General features: G+C 42.9%; 1 protein-coding gene across 1 annotated transcript in view; it reads left to right on the top strand.

Moving 5' to 3' along the window:
- The window catches only part of LOC142760859 (transient receptor potential cation channel subfamily V member 6-like), a 73253-nt gene that overhangs the window by 43161 nt on the left and 9076 nt on the right, over nt 1–21016 (top strand). The window contains exons 9-11 of the mRNA XM_075864033.1: nt 6918–7004; nt 12351–12427; nt 19643–19808. Of these exons, the coding sequence (XP_075720148.1) occupies nt 6918–7004; nt 12351–12427; nt 19643–19808 (330 nt within the window). The remainder of the gene's footprint in view (nt 1–6917; nt 7005–12350; nt 12428–19642; nt 19809–21016) is intronic.

Below are 21016 nucleotides of genomic sequence, written 5' to 3'. Positions count from 1 at the left end.
TATGTAGACATGTTTAATCATAATCTGCAGTATTACGTCTATGTAACACAATTATACACTTCTCAACATTGAAATTGTAACAGCAAGAAGGAAAACATTTGGAATTGTGGAAATCACAGGATCGATAGACATATTAATTATTTTCAACTGATAAAAAAATGGAAACAAAATATTCCAAAAATCTTGATTTATTCAGCATCGGGTATGAGCACCACACAAAGAAATACACGTACTTACACGCCTTGGCATGCTATCAATTAGGTTACTAATGGTTGTCTGAGGAATGTTATGCCACGCTGAATGCACTTGTGCAGGCAAATCATCAAGATTGGTGCTGGCAGCTCCCTTTGCAATTGCCGACCAATGACGTCCCAGATGTGCTCGATTAGATACAAGTCCGTAGACTGTGCAGGCCATGGTAGCACGTTTAGGCCACACAGGCTGCTCACAGTAAAAAGAGCAACTAGCGGTGGGATGTTCCCTTGTGTGGGCCTCTTCATGGCGTTGCCCACGTGGTCTTGAGACCAATCTCCAGCTATCATTGCATTCGAGACAAGAGCGGCACTCATCGCTGAAGAGGATAGACCTCCATTCTAGACACCATTGCCGTGTTGCTGTGCACCTTGATAGCCTTTGAGAGCGGTGGCGTGTGGTCAATGGAACACCTGTAGCTGAACGTCTGGCTCGTGGCCCCATGTTGTGCAAACGACTTCTGATGGTTTGTGTCGACACAGGTTGCTGCCCTAGCCTTTGGATGTGACGTCCAATTTTACTTGCAGTACAGAATGGATCACTACACGCCATTCTTCCAATCAGATCTGTTGGTGCAGAGGTTCGGCTCCACACACCTCTTGCTGTCATTTCCGTTCGTTGTTGTCCTCCCAACCTCCGAGACATGCAACAAGGTTTCTGTCCCTCTCAGTTTGCGACAAATGGCAATAACTGGCACGTTGACATACAGGAGGCATCGCACAACCATCCCACACCACTTGATACAATTTTTGAAGTTTTAATGTTGCTAAAAAAAAACTTTGCTTTCAATCTGGCTTCATGCCCATCCCACATGCCACAGATTGGAGCTAGGTGCTTGAAAACGTGATAATTTGCAGATCTTAGCGACACCTGCTACTTACTTGATTTGCATAACCTTACAGCTTGCCCTTCTTGGTGTTTCAATTTCAATGTTAAGGAGTGTATTTAAAGGGGATAAACAGTTAGTGTATAAGTGATTAAACATTGTTCTCATTTTTTTAATTTTTTCACGAGTCAGGAAATATTATAAATTAGATTCTAATTTATAACATTTCCCAGTGCTGGTCACTAGATGGAGCAATTTCCAAAATTGCAGCATTGGCATGTGGTAAAGCAACCACATTGCTTTATGCTGCAAAATTTGAGAATACTCACTCGCTCTAGTGAGCTCACAGAATCCCCCCTCCTTTATCCTGGCTAGTGCCAGGAGAAAGGGGGGGATTGAACGTTCAAACCTCCTACACTGTGTGTCGCCATTTTTTGAGCTAACACACAGTGTAGTAGGTTAACATACAGTAGTAAACACACAGTAAAACACGTACATACACAGACCTAACTTACCTGCTCCTGCCGCCGCTCCCTCCGGTCCGTCCGCTCCGTCTGCTACCTCCGCTCCAAGTGCACAAGTCCGGAAGCCGCGACCGGAAGTAGTAATCTTACTGTCCGGCCGCGGCTTCCGGTCCACAAGAAAATGGAGCCGGACGTCGCTCAGCCGAAGACCTTCAATTTGGACTGTGTGGGAGCGGCGCATGCGCCGTTCCCACACAGATGGCGTATAGCATAGTGGATGGAACGGGCCCCGTTCGCATTCAATATGGGACTGTATGTGCCGTATTCCATGTCTGTATGTGTCGTTAATCGACACATACAGAGATGGAAAAAAAAATGGCAGCCCCCATGGACAAGAAAAAGTGAAAAAATAAAAAAAAGTAAAACACAAACACATAAATAAATAAAAATGTTTTTAATAAAACACAAAAAAAAAAAAATTCGCGACACTCGTCCTTTAATAATAATAATCTTTATTTATATAGCGCCAACATATTACGCAGCACTTTACAATTTAGAGGGGACATGACACAAACAATATCAGACATTACATAGTGACAAAGTTCATTTACAATTCAACAATTCCTTTAAGTAATGTCTGGATTCAACAGGTCTGGCAGTGAGCATGTTGTCAATTGAATGTGGTTAACTGGTTGATTGAGTAGCTAAGGGGGGAATTACTTTTTCACATAGGGCCAGGTAGGGCTGAACAGCATTTTTCCTTCAATAAATGAAATCATCATTGAAAAATGCATTTTTTGTTTACCTGGGTTATATTTACATCTTGATCATATAGCTGATTTCAGGTATGAATATGCATATTATCTTCGCATTAATTAAAATGATATTACAATTCTGTGATATTTAATATTTTCATTATTACACCATATCAAGAGACCCTCCTTATGACTAACCAATAGGACAGGTCAGGAGAAGATGGGCAGCAATGTACTTTCCAATTCTTTTTAACCCTGAAATATCTATCAGTACAGTTCTTTGTAAACTGGAAGAAGTGCTGCGTTGATATTGTAATGATCTGAGTATACTAGGTTAATGTAAATTGTGCTTGTGGTGATTTTCTTCATATTGCGGATCCCTGAGTAAGGGTATGTTCACACGGCCTATTTACGGACGTAATTCGGGCGTTTTAACCCCCGAATTACGTCCGAAATTACGGCTTGAAAGCGTTGACAAACATCTGCCCATTGAAAGCAATGGGCTGACGTTTGTCTGTTCACACGAGGCGTATATTTACGCGTCGCTGTCAAAAGACGGCGCGTAAATAGACGCCCACGCCAAAGAAGTGTCATGTCACTTCTTCAGACGTAAATGGAGCCGTTTTCCATGGACTCCATGGAAAACCAGCTCCAGTTACGTCCGTAATGGACGCGGCGTTCAAGCGCCTACACATGCCGTTACGGGTGAAGTGACGGGGCTGTTTTCTCCTGCAAACAGCCCCGTAATTTCGGCCATTACGGACGCTGCCATGTGAACATACCCTTAGTGTGTTGACATAAAAATAGCTAGGATAATGTTCATAAATTTTTCAGACCATCTCTAATCTGGTAGGAAATAACAGTTTGGGGAAGTAATGGGCAGCTTAGGCAATCTACTGCAATGGGATTTCCAAATTATGATTTTAGTCATCATCCACATCTATCAGATCATAGAAATTACAAAAAGTGCAAAATATTGCTTTTATCATTCAATTTCTCAGTGATGGTCCATTAATAAGAGAACAATTGGAGAGGATGAAAAATAAATAGCAATAAATTGTTTTTGGTCCATTTTTCCTACAGAAAATTACCACATGGCCTTTTATGGCCTTCAGGACCCGTCAATTTTTTTCATACGTCTGAAAATACGGAGCTGGTTTCAGGTGAAAACAGCTCCTGATTTTCAGAAGTTTTTGTAACTACTCGCATTTTTTGCGGCGTATTTTACGGACGTTATTGGTGCTGTTTTTCAATGGAGTCAATGAAAACCGGCTCCAAAAACGTCCCAAGAAGTGACATGCACTTCTTTTTCGCGGGCGTCTTTTTACGTGCCGTCTTTTGACAGCCCGAATTACGTCTAAAAATAGTGCGTGTGAACATACCCTAAGAGCTATAACCTATATATTTTTACTTTGATATAGCCACATGAGGCTTGTTTTTTTTGTGGGCCAAGTTGTGTTTTGTGATGGCACCATTTTGGTGTAGATGTATAACTTTTATAAAACAAATTGGAGGGGGTGTAGAAAAAACCCAGCAATTCTGCCATTGTTTTTTGAGTTTCATTTTTACGACCGTCAACGTGCGCTATATTTGACACATTAACTTTATTCTGTGGGTCAGTAAGATTGCAGCAATACCAAATTTATATATTTTTTATGTTTTACTACATTTGCACAAAAAAAAAACATTTGTTTTTGTGTCGCAATATGAAAATGTCAAACAGTGGGATATCACAGCACCAGATATTCGATTATATCGGTGCAAGCCTCAACAGAACCTGATCCAAAGTCCCTTGATATAATCCAAATAGAGAGTCTATTTGCAATACTCTGAAAGCCATATATTTTTTATTTTTCCATCGATGGAGCTGTGTGAGGGCTTGTTTTTTGCGGGATCAGTTAATATTTATATTTGTACCATTATTTTGTTGGCGGGATACGCAAAAAAAACAGAAATTCTGGCATTGTCTTTCAGTTTTTTTTCTATGACGTTCACCGTGCAGGCCAAATAACATGATAGTAACACAATACGGGTCGTTAGATACTCAGCAATACCAAATATGTGTACTTTATTTGTTTTGACACAAAAAGCATTGTTATTGGTGAAAAAAAATGTGGTTTGGTGTGTATTTGTTTCTTTAAACATTTTATTTATGTTTCTTGGAGTTTTCTTTTTTTTAAGTCCAACTAGGGGACTAGACTATGCGATTGTTTGATTTCTGGCATCATACACTGCAAATACTTCTGTAGTGCAATGTATTCTATGTCTGTCAGCTTACAGGCATACTATTAGGCCTTGCCTCTGGATGCTAAGTTGCCATAGCAACCCATCGGCACCCAGTGGTAACATCACGGAAGGGGGGGGGGGCGATGGACTGACAGAGGGAGCACCCTTCTTCTGTAAAGCTTTAAGATGCCGCTGTCTGCATCGATTGGGGCATCTCAGGGGTTAAAAGGCTGGGATCGGAGTTCTTTCTGACCCCGGTTGTTAGAGATAAATGTCGGCTGTGTTACACAGCCGGCACCCGCAAGTGATAGCGCAGGCACAGGTTCTGTGTGCGCAATAATGATGTACTATTATGCCAATTTGCCTAAACTATTTAATTACCTTGATGCAGAGGCGTAGCTAGTGGGGGAAGGCAGGGGGGGGGTGCCCCCGGCCCTTCTGAGATGCGGGCTGGGCCGAAGGGCATGTGCGGAGGCAGCTATAAAGGCAGAATACTGTGTGAGGGGCAGCTATGGGGGCATTATTTTGCGTGGGGAGCAGTTATGGGGGCATTATTCTGTGGGGGCACTATAAGGGCATTATACTGTGTGTAGGGCAGCTATGGGGGCATAATACTGTGTAGGGAGGCACTAAATGGGGCACTATACTGTGAATGGAAGTTACGTAAACAGCGCAGCAGTTATGGAAACAGCATAGCTTGCTCTGCTACGTTGTTTCCGTAACACCCATTTTCTTCTATGGAAGCTTACAGAAACAGAGTAGAACGGCAAACTACGCCTGACACCACTGGATGCACCTCTGCAGTTGTAAACATGCGTTGGGGGCCCACTCAGATGTGTTTCGGCCCCCTGTACTAAACCCCTAGCTATGCCTCTGCCATAATCTAATAGTAAGTCACACGTTGGGAAGGTGTTAAATGGCTAAAGGCCCTTTTACACTGGCCGATAAGCAGCCGGTGAAGCCAGCGCCGAACAACGAGACAGCGTTGATCGGGCTCGTTTGCTCCTGTCACACGGAGCTAGGGATGGGGACGAGCGGTCGTTACTCCGATCGCTCGTCCCCATACATTATTATCATGTCAGCAGGGCGTCTCCCTGTTTACACAGGGAAATGGGCTGCTGACACCGATAATATTCAACTTTTTTGAAATGGTACGATCAGCAGATGATTGAGCGTTTGCTCGTTCATCTGCTGATCGTTCCCGTTTACACAGGACAATTATCGGCAACAAGCGTTCTATGGACGATTGCCTGCTCGATAATCGCCCAGTGTAAAACCCCCTTAAGAAAGGTCAATTGTTTGTTTATTGAAATGCATTTATTTAGATTAAAATTACAGTGTATGGAAGTGATTAGTATCACAGTACATAGAAGCTGCAAAAAAACTGTTCTGAGTCAAATCCGTCAGTGAGCTGTACAGACAGCTTGGCTGACACGGCTCCTGTGTGCTCAAGTCTGATTAAAGAGGCTCTGTCGCCAGATTATAAGTGTCCTATCTCCTACATAATCTGATCGGCGCTGGAATGTAGATAACAGGAGTGGTTTTTATTTTGAAAAACAATCATTTTTGAGCAAGTTATGAGCAATTTTAGATTTATGCTATTGAGTTTCTTAAAGACCAACTGGGCGTGTCTTTACATTTTACCAACTGGGCGTTGTACAGAGGAGTGTATGAGGCTGACCAATTAGTGACCAATCAGCCTCATACACTTCTCATTGTTCCAGCCCAGCATGATCCACAGCACAGTGTGATTGTGCAGTGAAAGAAGCTGGGCTGGAACAATGAGGAGTATATGATGCCCATGGACAAGTGTGGTGCTGTTTAAAGAGGACCTGTCACTAGGTCCTACAAAGTGAGTTAGTAGTCTCACCTTATTAGCCACTGTGTCTGTGAGTCCACCGGTGTTTGTCTTGTACTTCTGCATCCCCCTGTTGCTGAGCTATGGACCGCTCCGCCCATTAAGAATCGCTGGCGGCCAAACCCACTTGCCATTTCCATATTGGTTGCTAAGTAAAGAGGGGACCATAGCTCAGCAACAGGGGGACGCACAAGTACAGGACAAAGACAGCTAGACTCACAGACACAGCGGCTATTAGGTGAGAATACTAACTATTTAAGGAAGAAAACAGCAATGTTTTTCTAGTCCTGGACAACGGCTTTATTTATTTTTTTAATCTTATATCCCCCTCAAACCCCTTTATGTGTATACATGAATTATATACTGCTTTTTATACAAACAGAAGAATATTCTAATTCATCCCTCTCTATTAGACTCGTTATAGAAAATATAGCACATATAAGGAAAACTTTATGACAATTGGTCGCGTGCAGTTACATGTTAGTGAGGGTATACAGTTTACATAATGCTAAACTAATTACTATTGACTATTTAAGGATTCTTACAAAACAAAAGAGGACTATCTTCGATTAACTGGAGAAATAATTGTGATCCTTGGCGGAGTTCTAATTCTTATAATTGAGGTATGTATGTTGGAAGCATTTGAAATAAATTTTAACATTAAATGCATTATTCGTTTTACAGGCAGAGACTGGAAATTTAGGTAATGGTGAGAAGTCTGCATGTGCCGAATTTGCAATGGAGTACGGTACTTAATAGCCTGGCAGTGAGGAGTAAATTACCCTTAATTTTTTTTCTGATCAAGGCCTTTCCATTGTCCTTTAAAAGTGCCAATGATGTATAGTACTGTAACAATAATTAGCAACCCTGTCTTTGCCATCATATCCTTCCTTTTCTTTAGTGTGAATTCACTTCAACACAGTGTAGTAAGATTTTAAAAAAAACACCACATTCAAGGGCTCTTTAAGAAATGCAATGGTGCAAACATCTTGGTGCAGTTCTTTAAAGAAGCACTCCAGCAATTATTTTTTTTTAAATTCAATATATCATAGGCTATTATTAAAAAAATAATGTAGAGGGTCCTGCTTTGTATGCCTTGTGCATACTTGTTTTATTCGATGTGCTATTTATGGGTTGTCTGCCATATTGGTTCCTATTTCCCCTCTGATATGCTTCCCCTAATACAGCTTACATTTCCCATGATGCTTCTGGCTTTGCAGGGGCAGAGGGGACGGAGTCTCATCACACTGTACTTGCTCTCCCCTAAGTCCTATCTAAGTGCAGCAAGTGATAGATCAGTGACATAGAACTTCTGTCCTCACACTGCAGAGCCTAAGTGCACCCAATGAGATGCCGTTTCAGCCTTTTTCCCCTGCCCCGTGCTAGTGAAAGATTTCTCTCCACAGTACTTACAAGCAAGAGAAAGGGGAGAGCAGTGTGAAGCTGCATCTCATAGAAATACACTGGACTTTCTGTACATAGTGAGTCAGGGGAGCTTTATAATACGGCAACTAATCATTGTTTGGACTAAACTATTATATCCAGGGGCATAACTAGGAAAAACTGGGCCCCATAGCAGACTCTTGACTGGGGCCCCCCAGGTACCACGAGCAGCCCCCCTTATAGATAGTGCCCCCTGTAGAATATGCCATACAGCCCACCTGAAGACAGTGCTATACAGCCCCGCCTATAGACAGTGTCACACCTCACTTGTAGATAGCAACCCTCTTCTAGATAGCGCCATACAGCGCCCCCTGTAGATATCGCCATAAAGCCCCCCTGTATATAGCGCCATTTAGATCCCACTGTATATAGTGCCACACAGCCCCCCTTAGTAGATAGTGCCGCACAGCCCCCATTAGTAGATAGTGCCACACACAGACCCCTGTAGATTGCACCACACACAGCCCCCTGTAGATAGAGCCCCAGCCCTCCCCCTTGTAAATAGTGCCATATAGCCCCCCCTAGTAGATAGTGCTACACAGCCCCTTGTGTATAGTGCCACACAGCTCGCCCTTGTGTATAGTCCCACACAGCTCCCCCTTGTGTATAGTGCCACAGCTCCCCCTTGGGTATAGTGCCACACAGCTCCCCCTTGTGTATAGTGCCACACAACCCCCCTTGTGTATAGTGCCACAAGGCAATGGCGCATCCGAGAAAGTTGCATCAGCCAGGGGGATGTCAATTAAACATGGAAAGGTGGGTTTGGAGGCAGGACTACGTGACTCTTCCGGATAGCGTCACTGCTCCATGACCCTTTAATGAGTAATTAGCATATAGTGTGCGCTGTTTTAAAAGTGGATTTTAAAGATTTTGCTGCATCTGAAAAAAAACATACATTTGGAAATATTGTCAGGTCGTGTATTACCGCATGGTGGCGGTTCAAGGGGTTAAAACTACCTCACATGTTCCCAAGATATATACAATGAATTGAGTACAATTCCATCTGCCCTGTAATTTTGTTATTATAAATATATTCTATATAATTACGGCTCCAGAACCAAGCTCAATACATATATACATCCCCAGAACCAAGCTCAGTACATATATACAGCACCAGAACAGAGCTCAGTACATAAATACAGCACCAGAACCGAGCTCAGTACATATATACATCCCCAGAACAAAGCTCAGTTCATATATACAATACCAGAAACAACCTCAGTACATAAATACCAGCACTTGAACCAAGCTCAGTACATATATACAATACCCAAAGCAAGCTTAGTACATAAATACAGCCCCAGAACCGAGCTCAGTACATAAATACAGCACCAGAACCAAGCTCAGTATATATATATATATATATATATATATATATATATATATATATATATATACATATACATCCCCAGAACCAAGCTCAGTGCATAAATACAGCACTGGAACCAAACTCAGTGCATATATACAATACCAGAAGAAACATCCGTACATATATACATCCCCAGAACCAAGATCAGTACATATATACAGAGCCAGAACAAAGCTCAGTACATATATACATCCCCAGAACCAAGCTCAGTACACATATACAGCCCCACAACAAAGCTCAGTACATATATACAACACCAGAACAAATACAGCTAAATTTAGTGCAACCCCTGCCGTATAGGTTTGTACGGCGTAAAACTACAGCTCCCAGCATGGCCCGAACAATAGTAAGGATATGCTGGGAGACGCTGTTTCATTAAAAAAAATCACACCACCCATCATCTCGCTGCAGATCATACAGCGACTACAGTGCTGATTAGAGGAAGAATAAACATATACATTAAGTGACTCACCGGTGACATCTCAGATTCTAGTTCTTTTCTTCTCCCTCCGGTCCAGACCTCTATGATGGATTTCTTCCGGCCACTACCCATTTCTGCAGTTGTCTGCTCAGATGTCTGCACTTCTCACTTTTAAAACATTTCTGCACCTATAAACGAAGTTAAAATTCTCAACACCTCTAAATATAATAAAGCACCATACACTGCACCTCTAATTATAATAGCACCATACACTGTATCCCTGATTATAATAGTACCATACACTGTGTCCCACACACACACCGTGCCCCCTGAAGATAGTGCCCCCATGGCCCCCTGTAGCAGGTGACCCCATAGAGCCTCTGTAGATAGTGCCCTACATAGAAGCCCCTGTAGATAGTGCCCCACATACAGCCCTCTGTAGATAGTGCCCAAATATTAACTACAAAGCTGAAAGGCAATAGTGCTAACCACTGAGCCACCGTGCTGTCCTACATATTGCTTCCCCTATAGATAGTGCTCCACATATGGCCCATCTCTGTAGACAGTGCCCTACATATAGCCCCCTGTATATAGTGTCCCACATATTGCCCACACCTGTAGATAGTGCCCTACAAATAGCTCCCCCTATAGATAGTGCTCCACATATAGCCCACCTCTATAGATAGTACCTCACATATTGCTCCCGCTGTATAGAGTGTCTCACATATAGCCCACCCCTGTAGACAGTGCCCTACATATAGCCCCCTGTAGCTAGTGCCCCACAGGTAACACACCCCTGTATATAGTGTCCCACATATAGCCCACCCCTATAGATAGTGCCTTACAAATAGATCCCCTATAGATAGTGCTCTACATATAGCCCTCCCCTGTATAGTGTCTCACATATAGCTCCCCCTGTATATAGTGCCCCACATATAGACCCCTCTGTAGATAATGCCCCACATCCCCACATATAGACCCCCTGTAGTGTCCCACATCCCCATATATAGACCCCCCTGTATATAGTGCCCCACATCCCCACATAAAGACCCCCTGTATATAGTGCCCCACATATAGACCCCCTGTATATGGTGGCCCATTTACCCACATATAGACCCCCCTGTATATGGTGGCCCACATACCCACATATAGACCCCCCTGTATATAGTGCCCCACATATAGACCCCCCTGTATATTGTGCCCCACATCCCAACATATAGTTCCTCCTGTATACAGTGGCCCACATTCCCACTTATAGATGACCCCCCTGTAGATAGAGCCCCCCCTGTAGATAATGCCACTCACAGTTTTATTAGAAAAAAACAAAAAAAGTGTTACATACTCACATGATCCCATTCCTGCGCCGTCCGGTGACAATGCAGACCTGCTCTCTTCTGAGCAGGTCTGTTGGAGCTGAACGACGCAAGCGGCGCATCATTCAAAGGCACTGATTGGCAGGGCAGAATGACTTGGCCCGTCAATCAGTGCCTTTCACCGACACTAGCTGCGCGATGACGTCATCACGCCGCTTCTGTGCTTGAAAGGCGCTGATTGACGGGGCAAGTCAATTTGCCCAGCCAATCACCGTCATTGTAAGGCGCTGGAATGGTCGGAACATGCCCGGCCATTCAGCGCTAATGCATGTATTTTTGCCTGCGTGGTATGGACGCAGGTACAATTACTGCAAGAGGGGGTGGCTGTCGCTAGCACCGGGGCCCCCTCCGGTGCTAGCGATGCCCCCGGGCATGAGAGGGCCTGTGTCGCCCGGCCCATAAATGTTAGAGGCTTGGCGGAGCGAGCCCCGTAGTAAGGTCGCTACCGCTGTAGCAGCCATAACGGCTGCTAGTGGCGCCACCGGACATATGGGGGGAGTGTGTCGGCTACCGGCACAGGCCCCCTCAAGACGCGGACCCCGTAGCAGCCGGTACAGCTGCTACAGCGGTAGTTACACCACTGATTATATCAGTGCATTCCTGCTCCCTTAGATAGGGAAGAAATGATCTCTTCAGCAGCACTATATGCATGGATGACATACAGAGGAACAAGGAGAGTGGAGCTGGGTGGGGAGGAATCTCTGAGCTGCCAGGAGGGATTTAATAGGGGATGATATAATTTTGTAGTTCACAGGAAGTCAGCCACACAGAAGAGACTGACTTCCATGAGTACATGGTCTATTTTGGATGACTTTTGCATGTATTTGCCTATTTAAAGAAGATTTGTCACTCTTGGAGCGCCATTCCCCATCATGAAGGATGCACCTTTTACCTCCCTATTTATCCATGTGTTCTGATGACTCTATAGCACTGACGATTCTATTAAATGGCGAATAATGCAGGGACAATCATAGGGATATCACATATATTAAATAGGTAACATACGTTACTCTCTGCATTTTATAAAGAAATTAGTGATTTTCTTCATAAACTAAACAGTAAAAGAAATAAAATAACTTAGGCATACATAGGTCCTGAAGTTGTGGGTGTTGGAATTGGCTCTAAACTGGGAAAGATCTGCATGGTGTGTATATGTTCTTCCCAGGCTTGTATACATTTTTCCAGAAACGCCAGTAACCTCACACACACGGTGTGTAATATACTGGAATTAGATTATGTGCGCATTGGACACTTGAGCTGATGTAATTGATTAAAATCTGCGTAAAGCAACGATGAATATGGTGGCAACATAAAAATATCAGGAAATAATATGCTTTGCTTTTCCATTATACATACATTTTAGGTTGTCCAGTTAGTCAGAAAAGGGCCAAGACGCTTTTTCGGAAACACAGTGAGAGGAGGGCCATTTCATATCATCATGTAAGTGATTTATTTTTTTTGCATGGGACTATTTGTATTCTGCCTAACGGAAGATCATTATTCTGTTGTTTTAATCTGATAAAACACAATTAAGTGTACCACTCACCAGTGCTATTTTAACACATTGATAAGCCCCAGTGCACAGATTTAATGTTAAAGCCCTGTCCCACCTGAACATTTTCATACTCTCCAACCTTTGAAAATGTATAAGAGGTACAACCGGTGAGTTTGTCTATTTTGCACGACTCCATGCATCATGAAGCAAGCTGATTGCAGGGAACTCCTATGATCAGCAGATATTCGTATAGTAGCCAGTTTAAGATACATGAACGCTTAGGGTATGTGCACACACACTAATTACGTCCGTAATTGACGGACGTATTTCGGCCGCAAGTAGTGGACCGAACACAGTGCAGGGAGCCGGGCTCCTAGCATCATACTTATGTACGATGCTAGGAGTCCCTGCCTCTCCGTGGAACTACTGTCCCGTACTGAAAACATGATTACAGTACGGGACAGTTGTCCTGCAGAGAGGCAGGGACTCCTAGCGTCGTACATAACTATGATGCTAGGAGCCCGGCTCCCTGCACTGTGTTCGGTCCGGGACTTGCGGCCGAAATACGTCCGTCAATTACGGACGTAATTAGTGTGTGTGCACATACCCTTACACTGCACCTAGTAAAATCAATGAAGTCCAATTTCTGTAGACACATCAGTCCTTAAGAAACCTATGGATCTTGCACAGGACAAAATTAAAAAAGCAAAAATAAACATATGTCTTAACTGGATGCACAAACGTGATGTTACCCAAAGCAGCACAAATTTGCTACTTCTCCAAAAGTCCGCTGGCTACTGGTGTTACCGTTACCAGATATTGCAGCTTTATACCTGTTGTACTGGAGTCTGTTTTTTTTTGTTTTTTTAAAACATGATATTTTAAAATCAGTTTCCTAAACCAGGTAGACCCTTTGAAGATAACCATAAACCCGGGTTACTAGAAGACGAGTCTTGTAGCTTAGAGCTCTATAATTATAAGGTAAGGAAAGTAAAGATAAACAGAGTGATAAGATGAGCCTGCAGCTAAATATGAAGAAAAAAACACAGGTTATGTATGTCCACAGGCAATACAGCTAATGTTAAAGTTTTAACGGAGAAGATATAGTAGTAAACAGCTATTGCCTACTTGTATCAATTATTAACACGGTATCCAGCAGCCAAGAAATAAGACACTGACTGGCCATTGCAAGAAGAATAAAAGACCTAGATAAGATTAAATATAATGGTGTCTCTAAATGCTAAGATCAGAATTGTACAGGTCATGGCATTCTCTGTGGCTCTCTGTGGATGTGAAAGATGGACAATGAAGAAGAGGGACAGGAAATGTATTAATTCCATTGAACTCTAGTGTTACTGACTACTAAAACTACCATGAGAAATCAGGCCTAACCTTTTAGTTAAAGGGGTCTTATTTTGGACATACACTCCTCAACATTGAAATTTCATTACCAAGAAGTACAATCTGTAAGGTTATGCAAATCGAGGAAATAGCAGGTGTCGCTAAAATCTGCAAATTATCACATTTTCAAGCTCCTAGCTCCAAGCTGTGGGAGTCCCACTTTTGTCTTAGACGCAATGATAGCCAAAGATTGGTCTGGAGTCCACATGGGCAACGCCATGAAGACGCCTTCACAAGGGAACGTCACCCCGGTCCTACTCCCGGGATTATGGTGGGGGGTGGCATAGTGTACGGTAGCCGGACCCCTCTAGTCTTCATTTCAGGTACACTACTTGGTGTTACATTGATTTGGTCATGGAAGAAGTTGTATGGCCATTTCTCCAAAGTGTCCTAGAAGCCGTTTTTCGACAGGACAACGCCAGACTGCATGCTGCATATGCTACTGTGAGCAGCCAGCGTGGCCTAAACATTCTACCATGGCCTGCAGCATCTCCTAGGATATCAATGGTCGGCAATTGCAAAGGGAGAAGCTAGCAGATGATTTCCGTGCCCAAGTGCCTTCAGCATGGCATAACATTACTCAGACAACCATTAATAACCTCATTGATAGCATCCCCATGAGAGTAAGTGCGTGTATTTCCACACGTCGTGCTCATACTCGATACTGAATAAATCAAGCTGTTTGGAATATTTCGTTTTAATTTTTTTTGATCATTTGCATATCATTAACATGTTTATTGATCCTATGATTTCCACAATTCCAAGTTGAGGAGTTTATTATGAGAAGACCAACTTCACTAGAAGAGACAATTATGCTTGGGAAAGTTGAAGGAAAAAGAGGAAGGGAACGACCAGCAACAAGGAGGTTGGATACAATCACTGGAATTATGAACATGCCCCTGAAATGACTGAAGACTAAAAACAGAGATCCTGGAAAAAACACTATCCATATGTGAATGTGTAGAATACCCTACCTCAGGAGCTGGTCACAGCAGGAACAGTAGATGGCTTTAAAAAGGGCTTAGATCATTTCTTAGAACAAATAAATATCAGTACCTATGTCAATGTGTAGAATTCTTGTTTGAATGTTCATCCAGTCGGATCTCCACTTGTGATCAGGAGGGAATTATTTCCCTCTTAGAGAAGACTGGCTAATGCCTTGTGGGTAATATTTATATATATTTTTTTTAAAACATTCTTCTGGCTCAATAGGGGTAAAACAAAAGTTATATGGTTCCTTCCATTCCTTGGTTGAACATGATGGGCATACTGTATGTCTTTTTTCAACCGTACTATGTAACATATGGTCGACAGGAGTCAAAAACAACTAGACGGCACATAATAATAAGGTAAGAACAGGAGATGTCCCTTTCCACTTCCATAGACTTAAAACATGCATGCTCTTAGTGATTAAATGTATAAGGAAGGATAATTTATAGCAGTTGTCTCAAGCACATGGCCCGGGGGCCGCGGGCCCTATGCGGCCCCTGTGGCAGTTATCTGCAGCCCGCGGTACACAGAGCCGCTAGTACAGGCTCTGCTCTGGTACTCTGTGGAATTCCCTGACATCGCTGTCCACATATGGACAGCGTTGTCAGGGTCTTCCCCAGAGCGGAGTCCCGGGCAGAGCGCTAGTATCGGCTTTGCTCTGGCACTCTGTGGAATTCCCTGACATCGCTGTCCACATATAGACAGTGATGTCTGGGGGTTCTGCAGAGCTGGAGTCCCGGGCAGAGCGCTAGTATAGGCTCTGCTCCGGGACTCTGTGGAATTCCCTGACATCGCTGTCCATATATAGACAGTGTTGTCAGGGTCTTCCCCATTTATGCTAATTTATTTTTAGGGTGGTGGGAAGACACTTTAGTTTTCACTCATGATTTGCTCTTTTTCACATCTCATTCTTTTTTGGGGAAGATACATTGATGATATTCTTATTTTTTGGGATGGTGACAAGAAACTTTTCTTTGATTTTATGGATATTCTCAATACCAACAACATCGGGATGAAATTCACCTCGGAAATACACGAAAACAAAATAAATTTCCTTGACCTCAAAATCTCTCTGGATCCTGGTGGCAGTGTCCATACAAAATATATTTCGGAAATCAACTGCTACTAACAGTTTTTTACATTGGGAGAGCTTTCATCCACCTTCTCTCAAAAAGGGCATTCCCATTCGACAATACCTTAGAGCTAGAAGGAATTGCTCAGACGATAATACCTTTCAACGGGAATGCGATACTTCCCAAAAAGGTCTTGCATAGGGCGTATGCAAGAGCCAAGGTAACCATGAGAGAGGACCTTCTATATGGTGGCAGTAGGAAATCAATAAAATCACTGCCCACTGTTAGATGTGTTGGGAATTTTGATGTCTGATCTTTGCAAGTTCACAGCATTCTACAAAAACACTGGCCTATTCTACAAGCTGATTCGGACCTTAGTGATGCCATTTCAAACTTTCCCAATATAACCTATCATAGAGGTAAGAACCTCCGAGAGTTTTTGGTACACAGCCTCCATCTCACAAATGAGTTGGCTTTCTTCCCCTATATTAGGCTCTCACCCATGATGGAGATGTTCATTCTTCCCCTTCATGCCCACCATAAAGAGTTTTTGTAATCCGCTTGATCGCAAATCTTTTGACATAAGAGAATTTATCAAATGCCAGAGCAGTGGAGTAATATATGATGCTAAATGTCCATGCCTAAAACTATATGTTGGGAAGACTGTTCAACAATTAAGAAGAAGGATTTCGAAGCATTTAAGTACCATCAATAACAAAAAGGATACTCCTCTAAGCATATTCAATCCTTCCACAATATTATTACTACTTCCCAACAGTTCTGGGGCATCACTCAACTCAAATTGGGCCCGAGTGCTGGAAACCTGGATAAAGAACTTTTACAGGAAGAAGCGAGATGGATACATAGATTAAAATCTTTGACCCCGACTGGACTTAATGAGGGTTTCACCCTTGTCGCTTTCCTTTAAACGGATTATATTAGACTGTTCTAACCCTCTGTTATTAGGTCCTCTCGCTCATATTTCCTTGCCAGTGTCATCATTAATATACTGGCTCCCATTTGGCAAGAATATGCTTTTCTGGAACAGCCATGTTTCTTATCCTTATATTATAATTTTCATTATTATGGTCCTTGGTATCTGTACTCATATTTATTTCTCTAATATAAGAAGCTTAAAATTGACATTCTGTCACATCTATCATGAGGAGGATTCCTATCTGAAATACATATTTTTCCTTCTCTGGTACTTCTCAATTTGATATTTGATATTATATTCACTCTAATGGCCCGACCATCTTATTTAGACAACTTTTTTGTCCTCTAAAGAGTCCTTTTCCTCTCAACCATATAGCCTTTATGTAACAGTACTCTGTACTGTATTCATAATTATAATTATATCTCAGGATATGGCAATTAACATCTGTGCTGCTTCTACATTTATATCTCAAGATAGCATTTTTCAGTGTCCATATATGCGCCTCTGATATGATGTAAAAAGTTAACAGCTATTTTTCCAACATATATCTGCCCATTCATCCATTAGTTATGTCTCTGTTCTTACCTTTTTGGTTGTTCAGTTTCTGAGTATACTGTCATGCGCAGACGCTTCGATTTTCATTTCTTCTGACAGCCATTTTTTGTGCTGTACGCATGCGCTATCTGAGTACTTCGATTGGTTGCGAGTCTCACCCTCCTATTGGACGGCACTTACGTCCATCATGTCGGCTGGAGGTGTGATACTTTCTAGGCATCTCTATTGGTTCGGGCTGAACCACACCTTCACATACGTCATCGCCGAGGTCTCAAGAGAAGGAAACCTCGTGCACGCCATCATTAGCCCCATTATACCCCTGAGGACGCTGCGTATGTAGCGAAACACGTTGGGGGGGGGGGCTTCTGTGCTATTTTTAATTCATAGTTAGGCCAGCAATTACACTGTTACGGTCAGTGGCATAGCATATGACTGCTGCTGGTCTGTTACATCAGTGCTTAGATGCACTCGTTCCACTTACTACGATCATGTTTCTCTACATACTAATATTTGCTGGTCTACTTTGGCTAATTTTAACTTATATGTCCCAATTGCAATCTATTTAGTTACACCCAATAAAAGTTATATCTTAATTCACCTTCTTACACTCTTTAGAATAGCTGGGAATTTTCTGTGCTAATGCGCATTTGTTTTACATTCTCCAGAGCGGAGTCCCGGGTAAAGCGCTAGTATCGGCTCTGCTCTGGCACTCGGTGGAATTCCCTGACATTGCTGTCCACATATGGACAGTGATGTCTGGGGCTTCCCCATAGCTGGAGTCCCGGGCAGAGCACTAGTATAGTCTCTGCTCTGGGACTCTGGGGAAGACTCTGACATCGCTGTCCATACATCGATAGTGATGTCAGGGGCTTCCCCAGAGCAGGAGTCCCAGTGATGTCAGGAGCACAGCTGGAGTCCCAGGAAGAGCCTACTAGCGCTCTGCCCGGGACTCCAGCTCCGGGGTTGCCCCTGACATCCATGTCCATATATGAACAGTGATGTCAGGAGCAGAGCTGGAATCCCAGGCAGAGTGCTAGAAGTGGCTCTGCTCCGGGACTCCAGCTCTGGGCAAGCCCCTGACATCACTGTCCATATATGGACACTGATGTCAGTGACTTCCCCAGAGTTCTGGCACAGAGCCTATACTAGTGCTCTGCTCCAGGACACCGGCTCTGGGGTTGCCCCTGATATCATATTCCCGTCCAGGAGGATCCCCTGACGTCACAGTGTATGGACAGTGATGTCAGGCGCTCCAACAGCAGAGGAATCCCCAGCCAAAGCGTCGGCAACGCTCTGGCTGGGGATTCCACTCCTAATGGGAGCCCCAATGGAGCTATCTACTTGGCGTGTGTGTGGCATTATCTGCAGAGGGCACTGTGGCAGCATCTGCAAAGGACACTGTGGCCGGATCTGCAGAGGGCACTGTGGCAGCATCTGCGGAGGGCAATGTGGCAGCATCTGCGGAGGGCACTGTGGTAGCATCTACGGAGGGCACTGTGGCAGCATCTGCGGAGGGCACTGTGGCAGAATCTGCGGAGGGTACTGTGGCAGCACCTACAGAGGGCACTGTGGCAGCATCTACAGAGGGCACAGTGGCAGCATCTACAAGTGGGTGTGTGGCAGTATCTACAGAGGACACTGTGGCATTATCTAGGAGTGTGTTGCATTATCTACAGAGGGCAATGTGGCATTATCTTCAGAGGGCACTGTGGCATTATCTACAGCGGGCACTGTGGCACTATCTAAAAAGAGGTTGCCAAATCTTGACATGTGTGTCTGCCAAACGCTGCCAACTGAGCCGCCGGACTGCATTTAGTCACACTTAAACTGAAAACTAGATTGTTGAAATAAGCATGTGGAGAATTCTCTCAATTTTAAACCTAGCAGTATTATTATAGTAATGTAGTATTTGTATTATAGTAATATAGTGTTATAGTAGTAGAAATAACTAATTGATTAACAATAAGTTTGTATTGTATCAAATTTGAAAGTAATGCGGCCCGTCAACTTCCCATTTTTTCGATATATGGCCCAATTACCCTGCCGAGTTTGAGACCCCTGATTTAGAGGTTAGGACATTTGAAGCCTATTTCATATTGACATATTTGCATTGCCTACAACTCATTATCCAAGATAGCATTTTAGAAGATCGTCTAAAAATATAATGCTGGCATTGGATGAATAACAGATCATTTTTTTTGTAGGCTACTTTATGCCTGCTTCATTATAACCATAATAATGATGCGTTTGCTAAACATTGAAGGGGAGACAGTTGTGATGTCATTGGCTCTAATAAGTGGTTGGTGCAATTTGATCTATTTTGCTCGAGGATTTCGACTACTTGGGCCACTATGTATAATGATTCAAAAGGTAATTAAACAGAAATAACATTGAATTATCTAATTATATATGTATTTTCAGACTGATTTTTTCACATTGCTCAAAATTAAAGCAGTTGTAAATTTCATAACTGACGTGTCCTTGAACAATGGGTTTATATTTGTAATATAATCTGCCATTGCCAAGATTTTTTACTATGGGAGAATCCCTAACTCAGAAAAGCTTGTTGTGGAGGCAGGCAAAGCATTCTAGAATTTTCAACCTGCACTATAGAATAGAATTGTTGACTGATTTGCCTGACCCTATGCCAAAAGTCTTTGAACAGGCTAAGATCAGTTTGTCGTCCCTACTTTAAAAGTGATAGCTATGTTTTCCGCTCCTCTCTTTTGAGGAAACCATGAACGGGGCTATTGGGACACCAGGGTTCCATTAAGCCCTGTTCAGAAAACACTGAACTAAGGAATCATTTAGTACAGCATTACACCATCGCATAATGCGGACCTTCTTACTGCAAACTTCGAACTTTTAGGCCAAGTTCACACGTGCATTCTGTCAGGATATAGGCGTGAATTCTGTGGCTGAATCCGGATATAATCCGCAACCATTTCACCGGCCAAACACGTGAATCGGGTATTCCATTCTCCATTTACAGGTTTCAGAAAAAAAATGAGCGAAATATAAAAGGCATGTCCATTATTGAAGCATTTCAAAAGCCTTTAAAACATACCCTTAAAAGAACAATCCAAAACTGATACACTGTGTTATGTCCAATACAGTGCCTAGGGGGTGCATGACACAGGGATTCTCTTTTTGGTGTTATTTAAATCCCCGAGTCATGTAAAGTCTTTTCAGGCATAAGACAGTGTATCAGTTTTGCCAGGAAGGTACCTTTAAACAATCCTCTGATTAAATGCTATGATATTGGGTCTGTCACTTGCCTTCAGTATTGCACTACAAATTGTAATGTTGTCTCGACTTTTAATTCTCTCAAATCAATTCTGCTGACATTCATTCTGTCCTTCACATGTGTGAAGGAGGTCACTGACTCCCATAAGACCAGCACACTCATCGCATGCAGCTCTCGGCATGCCAGTGATCTGACTCGTTTTTCCATACATACTGTAAAAATAGACAAATGATGGCAAAAAACAAACAAACAAACAAACAAACAAAAAACGCACCAATCTGTTAACAATCCAGCTAAATTATAATAAACACAACATGGGTAACTCCATTCT

Source organism: Rhinoderma darwinii, chromosome 4 (assembly GCF_050947455.1).
Source record: "Rhinoderma darwinii isolate aRhiDar2 chromosome 4, aRhiDar2.hap1, whole genome shotgun sequence".
Taxonomy (NCBI): domain Eukaryota; kingdom Metazoa; phylum Chordata; class Amphibia; order Anura; family Rhinodermatidae; genus Rhinoderma; species Rhinoderma darwinii.
This window is presented reverse-complemented; position numbering and strand designations above follow the sequence as displayed.